The sequence below is a fragment of the Lepidochelys olivacea genome (assembly GCF_965140295.1).
Source record: "Lepidochelys olivacea isolate rLepOli2 genome assembly, chromosome: 27".
NCBI classification, from domain to species: domain Eukaryota; kingdom Metazoa; phylum Chordata; order Testudines; family Cheloniidae; genus Lepidochelys; species Lepidochelys olivacea.
The window spans coordinates 9,291,994-9,311,308 of record NC_140437.1 but is presented as its reverse complement, the minus strand read 5'-3'; the positions used below and the strand labels follow the sequence as shown (position 1 = coordinate 9,311,308).

The 19,315-nt window shown below is 42.6% G+C and overlaps 1 protein-coding gene across 6 annotated transcripts in view; it reads right to left on the bottom strand.

Moving 5' to 3' along the window:
* TLK2 (tousled like kinase 2) overlaps window positions 1–19,315 on the bottom strand; it is a 54,460-nt gene that overhangs the window by 18,449 nt on the left and 16,696 nt on the right. For 3 of the 6 annotated variants that reach the window (XM_084615521.1, XM_084615522.1, XM_084615523.1), the window contains exons 5-12: window positions 18,436–18,479; window positions 17,026–17,121; window positions 13,203–13,370; window positions 10,444–10,539; window positions 8,826–8,918; window positions 7,033–7,143; window positions 5,912–6,048; window positions 3,563–3,715 (exon numbers count right to left, since the gene is read on the bottom strand). In XM_084615521.1, the coding sequence (XP_084471647.1) occupies window positions 3,563–3,715; window positions 5,912–6,048; window positions 7,033–7,143; window positions 8,826–8,918; window positions 10,444–10,539; window positions 13,203–13,370; window positions 17,026–17,121; window positions 18,436–18,479 (898 nt within the window). The remainder of the gene's footprint in view (window positions 1–3,562; window positions 3,716–5,911; window positions 6,049–7,032; window positions 7,144–8,825; window positions 8,919–10,443; window positions 10,540–13,202; window positions 13,371–17,025; window positions 17,122–18,435; window positions 18,480–19,315) is intronic. The other 3 variants (XM_084615525.1, XM_084615524.1, XM_084615526.1) reach the window with 3 other exon arrangements.

Genomic DNA, 19,315 nt, shown 5'->3' with positions numbered 1-19,315 from the left:
GGGTGGAGAAATTTAAATACAAATTAAAAGAATCACCTACAAGTAAACTGTTTGAGTTTGAAAGTATCAAAATATGACACACTTATGTGTAGGGCAAAAGTGCCCCCCCCAGCCTAAATACAACCGGGGTGCCTAAAATGCGGCTTGTGTAGCCTCCCAAATCCTCCACCTATCAGACTGCGGGGGAGCTTGGGGCTTTGCCCTCCAGCAGGATGGTGGGGGTAGGGGCTTCTGCCAAGCCGGGGGGGGGGGGGGGGCGAGGAGACGGACGGGGTGAGACAGGGTGTCTAGGAGTTGCAGCCCAGCACAAGGCACCTGATGGGGCTCAGGGCTTCAGCCCCACTCTTGCTGAAGCCCCAAACCCTGGCAGGTGCCTCCTGTGGGACTGAAGCCCCTAGCTCCACCACCCTGCCACTGGGCAGAGGCCCTGAGCCCTGGCAGGTGCACCCAGCTCTCGAACTTCTGAAGATTATCGCATGTAGCTTGGAGGGTCAGGAAGTTTGGCCACTGCTGACATATACCCATAATATACTTAGTTAGCAGGCAACTGCTTTTAAAAATCAAACACACATTCATACTATGTTGACGTACACTGACGAAACAAGAACATTCAAAATTCTGACTGCCCCACTCTAGCAAAGCTTATCAGAACAGTGGGGGAAGCCTGCGTATCTCTTACATATTGCAATGCTGAGACCTAAGGGGAAAGGTTAGTGGAATATCAACTTCAGCCCTGAACTGCCTGGGACTCCATACACTGCAGTGAAAGCTTCAATGTTGGTTAATATCAGGGATTGTTTCCATTAGAACCAAAGGCTACAACATAACGAATTAGTAAAAACTGAGCTTACCCTGATTATACCAATTGCTCCAGCTCATTTAGAAAGCAAAGTTTTCGTAGGCTAACAAACTCCACCCTGACCACATGCGCCTGGTGCCAGCCAACTTTACAAGATGTCTCCAGCAACTGTGCTAACCGCTAAAAAGCCACCCTAAACTCGAAGAATATCGGTGCTATTCATGAGGCATGACAAACAGCAGACCCATCTGGACATACATAACTTAACTACATTAAAGGCAGGTCTACACTACAGCAGGGATAGACACTTTGAGATCGATCCACCAGCGGTCGGTTTAGTGGGTCTAGTAAAGACCCGCCAAATCGACGGCAGAGCACTCTCCAGTTGACCCCTGTACTCTACCTCCAACAAGAAGAGTAAGGTAAGTCGACGGGAGATTTTTCTCCCGTCAACCCCCTGCGGTGTAGACCCCATGGTAACTCAACCTAAGGTATGTAGCTGGACTTGCGTAGCGTAAGTTGACTTACCGCAGTAGTGTAGACCTAGCCTAAGATTCTGCATCTGGCACAAAAACCACTTGATTAAAAGTCTTGCCCCTCCCAAACATCAGGCCTGGTCTTACTAGCCATACATTCTAAGTGGCAAATCTTCTAGAGGAAGTGGGAAAGAGCCATAAACATTCTCTTGTGCCCTCAAGTTTATAGTTGCAAGCTGTGAAAAGTCTTTATTCTTCCTAAGATTTTTTTTTTTTAAAAAAAATCACATATAGACATTCAGTCTGCACCTCCAGACCTCAGTGAGTGTGCTGATACATACTGGTGTTACCATAAAGGAGTATATAGCAACTGACATGTGTGACATAAGCCACAGTTAATGGTTTTGGATTCATCTTTGCTATGAAGCCCTCTATTTGCCTAAAGCACAGGTAACACGTTCCACTACAGTTCAACCAGACTCCACACATCAACCATGAAAGAGGAAGCACCATTCCCGTTAATGAGGAGACTTCTCTCCATGGCTCGTTTAGTTCTTTGACATCTTTATCATGAGTGCCAAAAGGCAGTGGCAGCTTTTGTTAGACGGGCACACTCTGAAATAGAGACTGAAAAGGGCCCTGGGCTCTCATCAGCTCCACTAAGTCATGCAATCCCCACAAAGCAATTTTAGCAAAATGAAATATAGAAAGCCATTCAAAATTATGATCCTGGTTTACTGTATTTATGGAAGATTACATGGGACTCGAGTGTGGAATGGACCTTTCTAGGAACCAAGGATAAGGACTGAATGAGTAAAGAGAGGAAAGGAATGAAAGGAGCACAAAATGAAAGGAACTCTGAAGGGAAGAGGGGAGATAGAAACATGGCAGGAATGAAGAGATGTCTGGGAGTAGTGGCAGGGAGAGGGAACAGATGGCTCGGAAGCTTGGGTTATAGGGGATGGAGCCTTTCACCATTAGGTCAGAAGTTTGTTTGCTGCCTTGGTTATTGGTAGCCAAGTGCTTCATGGAAGCCCCAGATAATCAACTGAACTGAGTGCTTGTCTACCCAAATGTTCAGACTGTGGCAGTCTGGGGTGTGAATCTACCCCACACTAGGCTGTCCACGTGGACCAACGGTCCAAACTGTCCACGTGGACCCTGCTGACATGCATTAACAGTTAATACACTTTAACTAGTTCTGTTTCAAAAAGGACCAGATCACAGCACACGAAGTAACTAACTGTGAATGCACGTAAGCAGGGTGCACATGGACAGTTAGCTTGTGGAGGGCTAGTGAATGGTGGCTTCACACCCCAGCTTGCCGCATACTATAGGTCGGTGTAGATAAGCCATTAGTCTACTTCCTAGTAGGTCGGTTTCCTTAACACACTTGGTAACTGATCACCTTGGTAGTGTCAGTAGAAGAGACAAGGAGGAAATGGGCTCGGAGACTGAACTCCACCCCTCGCATCCTCAGAGATAATCCTGGCTTGGAAGAAGGACCAACACCTACTGGGGAGGCAGCAAAGCTTGGACTCACCACTATCTGTGCTAAATTGTTCTGGAGAAAAATGGCTTTAGTCCCCAGCAGGGTCAAGACGGCATGTTTGAGAGCAATAAATTCACTGAAAATAACATATTGTGCACAAGAGAAAAGAGGAGAGAGCATGATCTTTTGCCTCCCCACCAGTGGAATTAGCTGATGTTGGCAAGTGCTTTGGAGACAGAAAGGACTGCTTTAAGTATTATATTATGTGGAGAATCTTTCCCCAATATATCTGCTTTATTTTGAAATCCTCCAAAGAAAGCCCAACGGGATAAATACTGCTAACCCATATACCATTTCTTTATTGGGAAGTGTGAAATGCACAGTTGTGGTGGAATCTAGAGAGATTATTTGATAAATCTGATGGGAAAATTTCAGCAGAGAACAAAAAATTTGCACCATTTATTCTCTCAAGTCTGAGGCTAGATACAGATGCAGCTGCAAGGCTTAAAAAAATACTGCTTGCACATGAAAAAAAAATTCTACTTTCCCAACTTACTATGAGCAACATTGATCCCTATTTCACTCCAATGGAAAATATTTAGGGCTGCAGCCACAAGTTCTGGAATGCTAGATTTATTCTACAATTTTTTTTTTTTTTTTTTTTTACAAGGAATGTCTATGAGATAAACATTAAAGCTTAGAAGTGAATGCAGTATTCTATTTCCCAGAAGATAACTATATCCTATAAAAACACTGCTGCTCTGGAATGCCCCAATACAAAGCCATGTAACGTACGTTTCATTTTCTGCTCCATTGGTCTTGTTCTTGCGCTGTTTCTGCTCGTTGCTTGCGGGAGGGGTCTGTCCCATGGCAGGTGGCTTCCGTTTTGCTAACATCTTTCGTTGTCTTTCTATCTCCTCCCGCTGGGAATTTATCCTCTCCTGTTGCCTTGGGGAGAGGGAGTGGGGTGGGGCGAGAAAGGGGCAGAGAGACTATAAAAATACAAGTAATGGAAACAGATGACTAATTACATGTACATAGCTGTTGTTAGTATCCCCCCCCAGATTAGCAAAATGATTTTCAAAATCACTTCTCCTAGGATGAGTAAATCAAGTGTTTTAACACAAGGTATGGAAAGACATGCCAACTGTGGGAGGGAGGTGTCAAATCCTTCAACTTGATAAAGGTTAGTCAATTTATAGAGCGAGGGAGTCTTCATTTGCTGAAATATGAGAAACCCTCCAACGGATTAAATCCTGCGCCCAAATCATAAGCATGCAAGTGATGATCTCTCTACTTGTGATCATCTTAAAGAAAACCCAGGAATGAACCATGATTTATAGTTAGCCATGACAGGAGGTTGGCTTTGTCAGCTACCCCACTCACTTTTCATAGGTCCCTAAAAGGATCTATTCTAGATCACTGCCTTCCCTGCAAAGTGAGCCCTCTACTGCACAGTTATGGTCAAATGATCCCCAGCTTTTAAAGGCAACTTCTTAAAGCAATGCAAACCTTTTTCAGTTCCACCAATAATGGACCTTCTTCTTGCAGAAGAAAGCTATCATTAAAACTGCCTGTCATTTTAATTTAAAACACAGGGTAAAATTTTGAAAAGCACCAAAATTACTTAGGAGACTAAGTTCCACCAGCTTTCAATTACACTCTGGCAGTTAAGTCACAAAATGGGAGTTAGAGATTGCAGGTAAAACTTTCAAAAGCACCTCTATTTTCTTGTCTCTTGCAGAAGAAAACAAAGGACTTCTTCCCTTAAAGGAGATTCTAAAGCCCCGGACCATCTGTGCACTGCTTGATGAAATGGGTTCCCAAGTCAGACTACAAAGAAGCGACTCAATCTTAGAGGATTGTGCATGCTCTTGTCTTTGCATGCTTGTAAATAAAACATTACTTCATGTGAGATATATTTGCATGGAAGTCCCACTTAATGGCCTGGGCCAGGCAGGAATTTACAGGGTACTTCTATTGATGACTTGTGTAAAAGGGTTTTGTCATTTCCATTTCCTGGGTTATGCAGCTCCCTTTCTCTCCGAACATTGTTGCCAGAAAAAAAGTTAAGTATTGTGGATTTTCTCTTTTAAAACTTCTTTAAAATAATACACACAGCCTGGTGCGACCAACCATAACACACACAGTTGTGAAAATCCATCTAAAAATCCAGTCTGCTTACACCTTGAAGACAGAATCAGGATTGGATTCCTGCCCTCCTCCTCAGTCCTATCCCCCCTGACCCAGCATTGCACAGTTGGCCAGGTGCATTGAGAATATAGGCGGGTCTCTCTCCCCAAGAGGAAACAGGTGTGAATTTTACTGCTATTAGAACATCTTCTATATCTTTAGCTGCTCTCAAAGAATTTGCTTAATAAAGCAAATCTGTTTTCACCATAGACAAGCACTGCTGTCAAAGAGAAACCATCAGTTAAGCTAGGCATAGAAGGAGCAACTTGGCGTTGGCCAAAAAACTTAGATATTTGTATTAAAAAAAGGGGAGGGGGTGGTTTGTTTAAACAAAACCTGAGTCCAAGAGAAATGTCTACATTATTTGTTAAAGAACGCATACATACTTCTCCTTTGGCTTGCAGCCAAAACACTGCTGAATTAAGAACCAGAAGTGAGACTAACTTCACGGATGTTCCAAGATGAGAGAGTTGCAAAAAGAGTTAAAAGTAAATTTGTTTTAATCGAGTGTCACTTCTAACTGAAGGCATAGGTAAGGTAATAATTAGCACTATATAATTTGTGTCCCTTTAACTCATTCAATCTTTATCTTTTCTGTATTTCAAATGGGTGTAAGATAGAGGCCATGACTACTTATAGTCACTGTGGCCTTTTTTGTGAGAGGCAGCATTAGCCCACTGTTCTGGCTACACCAACTCTGGTAATTAGATTCTGACTCCCTAAACTACAACAGAGTTTTTACTGGAAGAATATTCTTTGCTGTCTGGCCTAAAAATATTGTCGAGTATTGTTTGTGCATTGTCAAATAGTAGGCTCAGTTTCAATCTAAAGGGCAGTAGAGATCACCTCATATAGCTCACATATTAGCCAAAAGTGCTTTGGGATAACAGGCACGAGAGATGGATTTTCTTTTCTGCCTCCTGAGAAAAAGACGAGAGCTTCTACTCTTACTTGATGAGGTTCTGGAAAGCGTAGCCATCTGTCCACTGCTCGGTGAAAGAGGCCCCATGCCGGACTGTAGTGAAATGACCCAGTCTCAGTCGATCCTGCATGCTCTTATCTCTGCATGCCATCTTTTCCTGTTTTGACTGGAAGAAGACAAGACAGTAGTGTTGAATCAGCAGCACTAATGATCAATTTTGAGCTGAAAGTTATGCAGTATTTTAAATACTCTGTTCTTAGGCAACTCTTAATATTGCCATTGACAAGGATCAAGATGAACTGGCAAAGCTCAGTTAGTGAAGCTTCCACAGCACCTGTTCTACAAACATTCAGCTCCATCTAGTTACAAATCCCTCACTTTCACAGACGGGAGGTCATGCCCAATTAAGACCAATCAGTGCCGCAACTAAAGCAATTCAAACAAGTTTTCAACACTGCCACAATATTTCCTGATACCTTCACGCATCAGATGTAAATGGTTTAACAATATATAAAAAAGGACTAAATTAAAAACATTAACTGTAATGAAGTCTTTTAACACTGAAGCAGGCTGAAAGCTGGTAAGCAATAACCTAGTATTTTTATAGTGTGCTTTCATCACTAGGACTCAAAGCACCTTACAAGGACATTCTCCATTTTACAGTTAGAAACAGGCAAAAGTTAAACAATTTCCCCTAAGTCACAAAACACATCTGACACCTAGCTCTGAGTCCTAGCTCCCATTTACTGGGCCATGGTGCCTTCTTGTGTAGTCTCCTCCAATATTCTCTTGCACTGCTAGGATCACAGATGCTACTTTATACCTACATAACCATCCACAGCAAGTAATGCCAAGTGAATTATAAGATGCAACAACTCAGGCTATTCTGCTCAGACGAATGGATGCTGGTTTCCTTTTGAGGTTGACAAAAGAAAGCCAAAAGGCTCTGCACTTTGAAAGCCATTGCCCATTACCATTTCAGAGAAATAATTCAAAACGCACAGCTCTAATTCTGTATTTCAAATGACTACAAGTTTCACTCCATTCTGAAGAGCAAGTTTCCAGAGTTCAGGACAGGCATGACAGAGTGAGTGTGTTTTCCAAAGCCGGGTGGCTCTGGATACAGAGACTTGGAAAGCTAGCAGCTCACCTTTTCTATAAGGAGCTTCTTGCTCATTGTCACACATCTGTTCAACCGTTCCTTGTATTTCTCCAGCATCTTTTGCTGTTCATCAATCTGCCGTCTCAAATCACAGTTGGCCTAAAAAGAAAGTACACAAGGTCAATGAAGACAAAATACAAACTTTCCGTGTTCAAGGCTGCCCTGAAAAAGCCAAGCCATGTATCACCTTGAAAGGTACTCTACTCAGCTGGCTCCAGGGAACAGGTCAGAGAAAAGCAAATTAGCAGCCAACTTGTTGCCAAGATAAAAGATCACGTGAATCCACTCTCCATAGTATGTATCTGGTCCCATTACCAGAGTATCTGAGCACCTATCAACACCGTGGGAGGTAGGGAAGGGATATCCTATTTCACAGGTCGGGAATTGAGGCAGAGAGACATAGGGCATGGCTACACTAGAGTTTACAGTGGTGCAGCTGCACCACTGTAGCCGCTCTAAGAAGACAGGAGAGAGCTCTCCTGTCAGCTTAGCTATTGCCACTTGTGGGGGCTGGTGTAATTATGTCCACACTGGCACTTAGGTCTGTGTAACTTATGTCGCTCAGGGGGGTGATTTATTCACCCTCCCACCCAAGCAACATAATTTAGGCTATGTCTACACTACAGCTTATGTCAGCATAAGTAATTTGCCCCAGGTCACATGGGAAGTCTATAGCATAGCAGTGAACTGAACTAGCGTCTCAAGTCCCAGGCTCTCACAATAATCACCAGACCCTCCTTCCTCTCTACTGAACACTGACGGGAAGCAGCAAGATGACATCCTTTGCACTTTCAGCTGTAGGATTGCTCTCTGGCACAGCTGGTCAGCCCTGCTATAGACTCTCTTTCTGGAAACTGAGATGTGTTTCAAGAACATCAAGGTTGCATGGGTATTACCCGTGTAGACTAGAAAAGGACATACCTAAAAAACAGAAAACATCTGTCATTTGGCATCCAATTAAGCCTCAAGTGGTGTAGGCCTCTTAAAAAAAAAATTAGGAGTTACTCTTGAAGTCACTAGAAAACAGAATTATTTGTCATCCTGGTTTATTTGAAAGTGTTCCACAAAAATCTTTCAAGTTTTTGACCATGCCATAAAAAGCATCTCTCTTTCACATACATATTCTCCTAAATATGGAGGCCAGACACCCAAGTATAGTCTTTGCAGAATAAGGGCCTTAGTGTGGTCAGAAACAAGCATTTTTTATGGAATGTTTTCAATACAGAAGAGTCTGGAATAAAAGGAAAAGTTCAGTTTTGCTTTCTACTCCTTGACTCTTGCTTTCTTCTGGTAGACAACATGCCTACATGTCCGATGGAGTCTTCCAGGTAGGGTTCCCTGCCCCACTGTGTATTTTCTCCAGTGCTTTATATGGTTTCTAATTTAGAGGATAGCTTCCATCGCTTCCTTTGAGAGTCAAGTGACAAGTCTCCTAGATCTCATCATTTAGAATGAAACAGTTTCTTCAGAAGAAGTTCTTTTACTTACAAATAATGAGATAGAATAGCTGTATCCATCAGATCAGCCTAATTGCTATACTTGGTATCTACATATACTGGCAAGCCTGCCTATAGCTTCTACCTCAAGAACTCCTATTCTCAGCCTAACCAATTTGCCAATTATCCTTTGAAAAGGTATTCATGTTATCTCCTTCTCTACGAGTGTCAGTTTCCCCAAATGTAGTATAGAAAATCCTGATTTGTGCACGTGTTCCACTTTTGCAATACCAGGATGCTACAAAAAGCAGGTTTTTACAAGAGCCTTTTCATGTTTACACTTACTCTTAATAAGTCATCTATCCTCCCCTCCTTCTTCTCCAGGTCAGAGTTTTTATTGTTTTCTAGTGCAGATATTTTTTCCATTGTGAGGTCAGACTGCAGAGACAAACATCACAAAACAAAGTCAGATGAAAACAGAGAATATTTCAGCTACAGAAAGCTTGCTATATACGTGTCTTGGTCATTTGTCATGGTTCTCAATAGTTTATTCTAGAAAGTGGGGCTTTGTGCAATCTAGAACTCTGGTGAAACCAGGATTTATTTTCACTCTTCTCATTCTACAGGGTGCACACCCCTAGCATAAAGGTCAGACAATACGAGCAGACAAGTGTTAGAAAATTTGGCCATGGGGAACACTGAAATCGCAGTGGCATCTGAAGAGCTCCAAAAGCCCCACCTTCTGTTGTAAATATAGATTCTTGTATTGCATTCACGAATTTTGTTTAGTGCCCTTAAGGCCTCCGGTTTTCAATGTTCTCCCAGGCAATAACACAGCTAGCATGAGGGGAGGTGTAAAATGCACAGCCTCTCAGCCATGATTTCAAATGTATTTCAGTTCAAAGCTAAAATTTCAGTAGGTAGACAGAGTAAGACTGTGCACATTGAAGATCTCAGATTGGCTTAGACAGGACGTTAGTCTTCACACAGCCCTACGATGGCCTTGTGGGGAAGTATTACATCTGATGTTTGTTTTCCATTTGTATGCTCTCGTTTTAAATAACGTCCTCTAATTGAACTGTTCCCTTTTAACAGCAGAAACAGATACAAGTCTTTGTTTCTGAAAACTTACATATTGGATTCCCTGTAACATAAACAGGAATTATGGGTACTGTGGGGAAGAACAGCTCGTACCAGTTGGCAATTGTTTCTTAGACTCAGACTTTAGGGCCAGAAGGAACCATCATCATCTAGTCCAGTGGTGCTCAACCTATTTACCATTGTGGGCTGCATCCAATATACTACCTGTATGGTCCTGAGGATGTCACATAGGCTGCAGCTCTGTGCTGATTAGGCTGCAAGTGGTCCACAGGTTGAGAACCACTGATCTAGTCTCGCCTCTTGCACATCACAGGCCACAGAACTTCACCCACCCATGCCAGCAATAGGCCCATGACCTCTGGCTGAGCTTCTGAAGACTTCAGATCTTGACTTAAAAAGACATCAAGTTACAGAGAACCCACCATTTAATCTACTTTAACTCAGCAAGTGACCCACACTGCAGAGGAAGTAAAAAAAATCCCACAAGATCTCTACCAATCTGACCTGGGGGAAAATTCCTTCCTGACCCCAAATACGGAAATCAGTTAGACCCTGAGTATGTCTTTTATCAGGTCCCAAAGTGTTCTAAAGAGCAAGTAATCGCCATCATCAGTTAGGTAGGGAAGTATCCATTTTACAGTGAGAAACAGGCACAAAGAGGTCATGGGACTCGTTCAGGGTGACAACAGATTAGCAGTGTCGCAAATAGATCCAACAGTCCAAACGCAGTCCCTCGATGAAGTCAGTAGGTTGCCACCTACCAAGACTCATGTCCCTCTTCTCTTCTCCAGTGCCGGAACTGCACCAAATGTAAAGCTTAGATGGAAGGGGGCAATATGCTTTACAGTTTGTTGGCCTATACCTGTGTCTGTTTGTGCTGGACGGAAATCTGTTTTTGGGAGGTGCAGGAATGCTCTGTGTTCCCTGATCCGGTAGAAGAGGGGCTGCCTTGCTGGGCCTGCAACAGAAAGCCAGCATAATTACCTACTACCAGGTATTAACGTGACTGCAATTCTTCATGCAAACACACACTCATTTTATATGGAAGATGCTTTCTGGTCTCAATGTCGTTCAGCTAAAACCATTTAAAAAATGTTTCCGAGGTTTGGGCTATGAGAAGGGAAACTGATCCTTCCCAGAAAGCCCAGCTCAATCGGTTTAAACTTGCAGTGTTGCCAACTCTCATGGTCTTATCGTAAGTCTCATGATAATTATTGTTTTCCTTAAAGCCCCAACTCCTGGAGTCAAGTGGATGTGCAACAATTTTGGCCTTCATTCTTTAAGAAGTGAGTTTTTAGACCTCGTGGCTGTGGAGAAAGCTTCAAAATGTGACGCCCGCCCGCCCCCCCCCCCCCCCAGCCTCAAAAAGCAGCAGGCAAGTAAACACCAAATCTGTTATTTTGACATAATCTCATGATTTTAAAGCCAATCTCATGATTTTTGGGGAGCCGGACATGATTTTTGAACATTTGGGGTTGGCACTCCTGCAAAAGATACATTTCTATGAACTTTAATATAACTTCAGTAACATTTCATAAACGTTCTCAGCTGTCTTTATGCAGTGTTGTTGTAGCCATGTTGGTCCCAGTAAATTAGAGACACAAGGCGGGTGAGGGAATATCTTTTATTGGACCTACCGCTTTTGGTGACAGAGACAAGCTTCTGAGTTTACACAGAGCTCTTCTTCAGGTTTGGGAAATGTACTCAAGAATATCACAGTAAGTATAAGGTGGAATAAATTGTTTAGCATAAGTAGTTAACACCTCTCCATCACAGTGGGGAAAAGAAAAAAAAGCTAGGAGGGGCTCATCTTTTGAAGGTGTCCTGCAGTTTTCCTTTGAGGATTAGAAGAGGTCAGATATAGAGTCATCGCTTTGTGCTGTGTTCACCCACAGGTCTTTTATCTTTCTGTGAAAGGTTATTTGAGAGTGCAGTGGTTGTCTCTTTTCACCCACTGTTATTATTGGGTATTTAGTTCACTAGCACACCACACGTGATAGGTATGTGTAGAACCCATGGATCTTGAACCCATGGCGTGCTGTAGGGGATGTTGATAATTGCAGCAGTGGAGATATGTCCACAGGTTTTGCATCTGTTGTGCTGGCAGGGTCTGATGCTGCTTTGAGTTGTTCTGCTCTGGTCTGTGGGGAGCTTGCTTCTGATGATGAGCTTAGTGAGGCTGGGTAGGGGGTGGTTGTTTGAAGGCCAGAAGAGGGGGATTCAGAAAAGATTTCTTTCAGGATGGTGTCCCCATCGAGTATGGGTTGTAATTGTTTGATGATAAAATGTATGGGTTCCAGTGTAGGGTGATGAACATGGAAGTGTAGGACTGGAAGGGACCTCAATAGGTCATCTTCTAGTCCAGTCCCCTGCACTCAAGGCAGGGCTAAGTAATAATTAGACCATTCCTGATAGGTGATGGACTAACCTGTTCTTAAAAGCCTCCAATTACAAAGATTCCACAACCCCCCTAGGCAATTTGTTCCAGTGCTTAACCACCCTCACACTTAGGCTTTGTCTACACTGCACTTTCATTGTTAAAACTTGTCGCTCAGGGCTGTGAAAAACAAAAAGCCCTGAGCGACAAAAGTTTTAATGACAAAAAGCACCTGTGTGGACAGCACTTCAACGGGAGCGGGAGCCGCTCCCCTGTGGATGAAGCTACCACCCCTCATTCAGCGTGATTTTATTTTGTCTCCACTGTGCATCTTACAATGGCCTGGCTGCAGCGGCACCAATGTAAGGGGCACAGTAGAGACATAGCCTTAGGAAGTTTTTCCTAATGCCCAACCTAAGCCTCACTTGCTGCAATTAAATGACAACTAGAGGTGTGTGGCTGGAGAGGGTTTCATTTCTGTACTGAAGCAGGTTCACTTGGGGTATTTGGGTGGCCCATTCCATGATGTGGTCTACTTCTCTGGCAAAGTGTCCTTGTTTGGCCTGGGAGCTTAAATGCACAATTTTGCTAGATACTGAAAAATTATGGACTGAATAGAGACATTGGATTTATGGCTTATTACAGCCATATAACCCACTTACCCCCTCTGCCAGCTTCCCCCCCCCCACACACACTTTACTTCCCCATGACTGGAGAGGTGTTAACAGGCCGCTTCACCTTTGAATTGTCCCTTGAAATATGTTTAACTACTTATGCTAAACAATCTGTTTACTTTGTATTTAGCTGCAACATTGAGCGCATTTCCCAGACCTGAAGAGCAGCTCTGTGTAAGCTCAAAAGCTTGTCTCTCTCACCAAAAGCAGTTGGTCCAATAAAAGATATTCCCTCACCCACCTGGTCTCTCAGCCGTACTGGCAGTTACTCCAGCTTTGAGAGTAGTTGGTTTAGCCTAAAATCAGTCAGGAATCTACTTCGGCTTTATCAATTTAGCTTCTTAAATTGAAATACAAGCATCTACACCAGACAGATTTCTCTAGAAGGCAAAAGTTGCTGGAAGCAACTTTTCACATAGGTCATGAACCAGCTGTTAGATGGTAAAGACTGTCACTAGTAACCCAGGCTGGATGTAAACCAGAGCCCTAGAGCTGAAAGACTCCACATCCCATTCCCAATCCCTTAACACAGCCTCTGCCCTGGGCTTGGGTTTTTTAAAAACTGCTCACCGAAACAAAAGCAAAACAGAGGCCAGCTCCCCTCTGTACCAACTGCTCACTCTCAAGCCGCTGTTTTGCCAGCATCATAGACATCAGCGTTGGCAGAGGAGAGTGTTCTTCCTGCGGCTCCTTTGCAGAACTGCCATCTACCCCATATAGTGGCTGCTCCACTCGCCGCTGTAATACATTTAAAAAAATACAATAAACCTTTAAAAAAAAAAGGATTCTCTGGTTCTGCCAAAACTGTTGTCAGCAAAGCAGCAGCTCAGGAACGGAGAGCCAGCAAAGAGAGGATCTGTTAACAAAAGCAGAGCTCCTGGAAAGATCGTTCTGATAGCGGAGGTCAATAGGAGTGACTGGAATAACATGTTTGAAATGTGCTGCAATGCATGTGAACGTGCAGAACAGGATTCCCCTAGTTAACGGAAATACTGCCCTTCTCCACGTCTGCACATTTTGGGGCCATTCAAGCAAAGAGCTGGAAACTCAAAGCCTTAACCAGACTATCTTAATTTAGGCCTTTGCACTCTTTAAAGGCTCAGAACAATGATCCTTAGCTCTTACAGATCTCAATGGACTTTAGGTCAGTATCATCCTCATTCTACAAATGCTTCGTACTTTTCAAAGTCATTTACAACCACCCAACTTCACAAGAGGTGCAGGTATACCCATGTTACAGATTAGTGAATCGAGGCAGAGTTGCTCTAGATAAGCAACTGAACCATGATCAGGATCCAGGAGTCATAGTAACCTGGCCCCTGTTTTAATGGCAAAAATAAACTGCCTAAGATAGGTAAACACTAGCCCTATTTCAAAGCTTTTCAGGAAGTACCCATATATAGCAGCTAAGGAGAAACCACTTTCACATCTTGTACAGTGAGTTTCTAACTGTTGTGCATGGTACCATCAGAACAAGAAAAGATATTAGTTACACTGATTAATTACGACAGCAGAATGCCAAGTACTAGATTGTTTTAGGTGTGATGGGATAGGTCTTAAAGTCTGAGAACTGCTCATCTAACTTTGTTTGATACAGTACTCAGGGTCAGGAGAGTGGCACCAGCACAGAACGCGGCTGAATCAGACACAGAAAACTGTGGTGGCCCTAAACTTAGTTTTGATCAGATATTCTCAGAAGCAGTGCACTGCATGTTGCCTCATTAAAATACTGTATATGGAAACTTCTCCCTCCTCATCGCTACACATTTTCCCACCCAGCAGCCTCTTCTCCTTCTAGGCAATTGTAGCAAAGGCAGGACACAGATTTTAAAAGATGAACTAAAGAAAACTTTTTTTTTTTAAACTGCTCATCCAAAACGTTTTTTCTGCCCAGCATTACAAACACTACTTTCCTTTCGGATAGAGAGCTTTATGGGATGGGGACATTGCAAGAGCTGAAATCTTAGCAGTGGGCTGTGAAATCTGCAACCTGCAACTGAGGGATAAAGGGATCTGAAGTAGGCAAGGGATAGTCTAGGAAAGTTGAGCAACCTTATTAAAAGATATTACCTTTCCTCCCTTAGCCCAGGGCACAGACAAGCTTACCCTGCAGTGTGAATAACCACTACAGTCTTTTAATAAAAGGTGCTTAACACCTTCCTTACCCACACACTAATTCCCTAAACTGGGAGCGATATTCAGTTTTCTCCTCTTTTTCCCTGTTCCTACTGTTGTTGGTTTTTCCTTTTGTAGCCAAAGCAGTGGTCTTACAGATGCATGCTACCACCACAATACAGGCATAAAGTTAAAGTATGGTTGCAGGAGAAAGGAGAACCAGGACTGAAGACAAGGAATCTGAAGAGCACTGTGACGGGGTATATAAACCCCGCACCAGCATGGAAGCGGTAAGGAGCTGCTTCAGGCTACGATGGTCCTTCCTTCCACACCTGCAAATCATGCCAGCATTGGAGGAGGAGTTAGAAGGGGGAAACTCCACTCAGAAGGGGGCAACTCTGAGAAGGGAGCAGGCTGTTGAGCTTCCCAGAGAGGATGAGAGCCAACTGAGCCCCAGCCCTTGCAGACAGCAGAACACTGATTCCCTGCATTAAGATGGCAAATGAGAGACTTCCACTGGAGACCAGTGCACTCGGGGGTGAACTGAGATACCGCCCCAGGCCCTCTGAACTAAGAGGCCAATATCCTCATTGAAGCCACCTACAGGCTCTCCTTTTCCTTTATGCTTTTATTTTACCTTGTCTGGTGATTGTGGACTGTTCTGTTTCTTTCACCTGGGACCATGAGCGGAAGAAATAGCCAAGCAGCCTCAGTCAGAGGGCTGAGCACCAGCCAGCCCTGCTAAACTGACACACCTTGCAGTGCGCATGGGTGTGAGACAATTAGACATGCATGCTTGTGCTCCCCACATAGCTCCTGAAGAGGGCGCTCTGCCAACAGACTCATGACAAGCACCTTTGTAAAAAAAGACAATGGACTTAGCTGATGCTGCCTGTGACATCAGTTTTGACTGCATGGGACGGGTTCTCTCCAGGTTTCTATATACTCAATATATTAAAATGCGAAAAAATGCACTCAAGGAATGACTGCCCCTTATGCACTTACCACAGGATCCCAGATTCTGGGGAGAAGAATTGTCTTGAATGTTGTGCATGTAAACTGTCTTCCATGAGGTGTCATTAAGCGGTTTTTGCATTTAACTTTTCTTTTTAAAGAAGGGAGGTGCTGTTATGTTTTAATTCCCCAGTAACTTTAAGGCCGCACTGGAAGGGTTTCATTCAGTGATGAATGATGGACTCTGAGGGCCAATCTCTCTCTTTTGTGGCACTCTGCAGGGTACAATGCACGGTCCCAGAGCACTCAGCATTGGAATTTAGACAAATATGAGTTTAGGAGGTATGCAAATGACTTCAAAATAGATCAGCCAGAAAAAGCTCATTTGCTTCATTGTACCTGGTTTACTGTCAGTATACTATGCTCCAGAAAAGACTCCAAACTGCCACACTGTTCTCCTAATGCTCAAGAAAAATTGAGGATTTGGTCCAGGCCATATTCAAAGGGTGGTTTTTAACGGTACTTACATGATCATAACAGAAAAGCAGCTTCTGAAATATCTTTAAAATTTTTTAAAATATTGGTTCTCTTCACATTTGAACCTTACAAAAGGGACCAAATGGCACAATGAAACTTTCTCAGTGAAAGAAGTTGGGGAATGGGCATGCACACACATTGGAAAGCTTTTACTGATTACCCCCAAAAGCTACAAGCATCTGAAAAATCAGTGTGGAATAAAATATTTTTCAGCACTAACAAGGATATATTTATATTTCAGCAGCTCTGTGAACCCCAGCGAAGAGCAGGATAACACTAAGCTAGGCACCATGCAGACATTGAAAGCCGGGCCCTTCTCTGGAAAAATCTCACAATCGAAATAGACAAGACAAAACTGTGCAGGAAGAGCGATGCAACAGACAAGCAGAGTCATCAGAATGACAGAATGGAAAATGTTAGTTTTTACTTTTTCTACTACTAGGAACATAGGCCAATCCACAACCTTTTAAGACAGAACTTGTCTATACTGTATCAAGAAATGGCATCTGGGGTTTGAAGTATGTAAGATAAACTGTTTAAGATTGGACTAGCTCCTTGGAAACAAACATGCCCACATCAGGCCCTGGACAGCTGGTTTTACAGCTATGATCCAGTTTATTAGCTCTGTACAGACTGAAGGATCACTGAATCTAATTCAGAGACTAAACAAAATCCAAGTCCCTTTCAGTAACTGTGGTAACATTCTGCCCTATTTGTTCAGAAAAAATCTCCTGTCTGGGGCATATCCACTGCATCATTTAGCACCTTCCTCAGAGGGAATACTTACTGGTAAGGGATTGGATAAGGAATGCTGTGGCGAGGATCGGGCGACAGGTGGCACACTTCTGCCAGGACTGGTTCCTGGACCACTTCCCCCAGCAAACTGACCAAAAAGACACATATGATCAATCACTTCATAAAGATACTATGCTTAAGCAAGATTTGGGGTGGAGGAGATAGAAGCTGCATATTTATCTTAAGTATAAAGACCTTCCCTATAAGCCCTAGCAACCTGTTTTAGTGGACACTGAAGACAACAAAAAATAAAAAATTCACTGAGGTTTGGCCATTTACAAAAGAAAAGGAGCACAAACTCTATCTATTATGCCCATAATACCAAGAGGGGATTGTGAATGCTTTCAATGGTTAAATATCCACAGCTACATTAGATATAATTTCTTGTTTTAAATCAAGGGATATGGTTCAGGATAAGTCAACTTCTAACAATCCAGGTTTAGGAAGATCTTCCCCATGGCAGGTATGTCTAATTGTGCACTCTGTACACACGCATGTGTGTGAGGGGGCGGGGAGAAGAAGATCTACACCTTGCTCTGAATCATCTGTTGCAGTCAGGAACAGGGTATCAGATTCGCTGGAACACTGGTCTGATCTGGTATGGAAGTTCCTATGTTCCTGTACTATGGACTGTGCCATGCTTTAACTCAGCAATGTCTGAAGACAGTAAGGAAGAGGTGCTAGCAAAAGCACTGCTAACTCCAAGCCAACTAACTACTCAGAATAAAGTGAAGAACAAGTTGTTAGGGATGAAAAAAGTAACAAGTTCTAGTTTGTACATGCTTGGAAAGAAAAAAAGTGCCAAGAATATATATTAAATGAGTTTTCTTAAAGTTTTTAGAGGTACCCATCACTGTTTTGATATCTCCATTCTGTGCTTGGAGCTGGTCTCTCAGTGTGGCTAACTTCTTAGTCTTGATCCTGAAAAGACTTAAGATCCTGCTTAACTCTGAACAGGATCTGTCCTACTTAAGTTAATGGGACTCTATTGGCAGACCCCTTTGCAGGACTGGGGCTTTTAATACAACTGCAGTGTGCTTGCCAAAAGGGGGCTCACTCTCATGAGGCAAGGTTCAGATCCCAATAGAAGTCAGCTTCAAAACGGTTTTAAGTGATTGCTATTTATAACATTTGGTCAGTCAATTGTTTAAGTTAAAGAAATAGAAATTAGCTTAATTTAGAAACAAGATTCAAATATTTTGCCCTAATCAAACTCATAAGCCTATCAGATTGATACAGTGAATGACTTACACCAGAAGCTATGATTTAATGCAGTGGTGAGAGTAACTTAAGATACAGTGTAGTTTTCCATTTAAAAAAATATTATATATATATACACACACACCTCAAACAAGGATTTAAGAAAAGATTTCTCTGAAAATTCAATTTTAAGTAGGCTTACCTCAAAATAATCACTAATTTTATGTCCCCTAGGCGTGCCTTTTCCTGAAAGGGAAACAGAGAAGGAAGGCAAAACTTGATTTGTAAATGTAAACATCTGATGCCATTTTGAGAAACCTATTCCGGTAAATAAAGATGTACACTTAGGTGCTTCTTACAGCACCTAGTACAGAAGAGGAGCTTCTACCCAGCAATAGTCAGTTTCAGGATTAGAATCCCTACACTTTTTTTTTTTTTAAATTAGGAGAGTTGACAGTTTGACTAATTCCAAAATTGACATAGACCCAGTTAGATGACATTTGTTTCTCTGCAAACAACAAGGGAAATATTTGCTCTCACAGTGTGCAATGTGGATCTCTCAAAGCTTCCTTGAAGGTAACAGCATAATAAAGGTTACTATACACAATCTACTTTTGCCTTTACATAATTTACTGTACTCACTGCGAGTACATTAAGCTTCCCACAATCATTCTATGAGAGCTAGAGAGATAATGGTGATTTAATACGGATTCATTAAAGTTTAACTGTTGTTCCACCTCTCTTTCCAAACACTATAGGTACAGTCTACTATCAATAGAATCTGTTATTTTGTTGTAGGAGCAGATTCCTATTTCCAGAATAACTATTCCTTCCATCCTCCTAATGTTCACCCACTAAGAGGAGCGTGAGAGCTCGGACTGAAATCAGACTCACTCTTTTCTTTAAGACGACATTTGCTGTTTTATACATTTGAGTACAACTTGTTCTCTAGCTGGTTGTTAAAGCAGGTTTCCAATGTTACATGGAACAAGATGTAGAAAATGAACGAAAGCTTTTTGAAGCACAGCAAAAATGAGAGAGGTTTCAGCTGCAGACCTTTCCCATGTGACTAAGCACAGGAT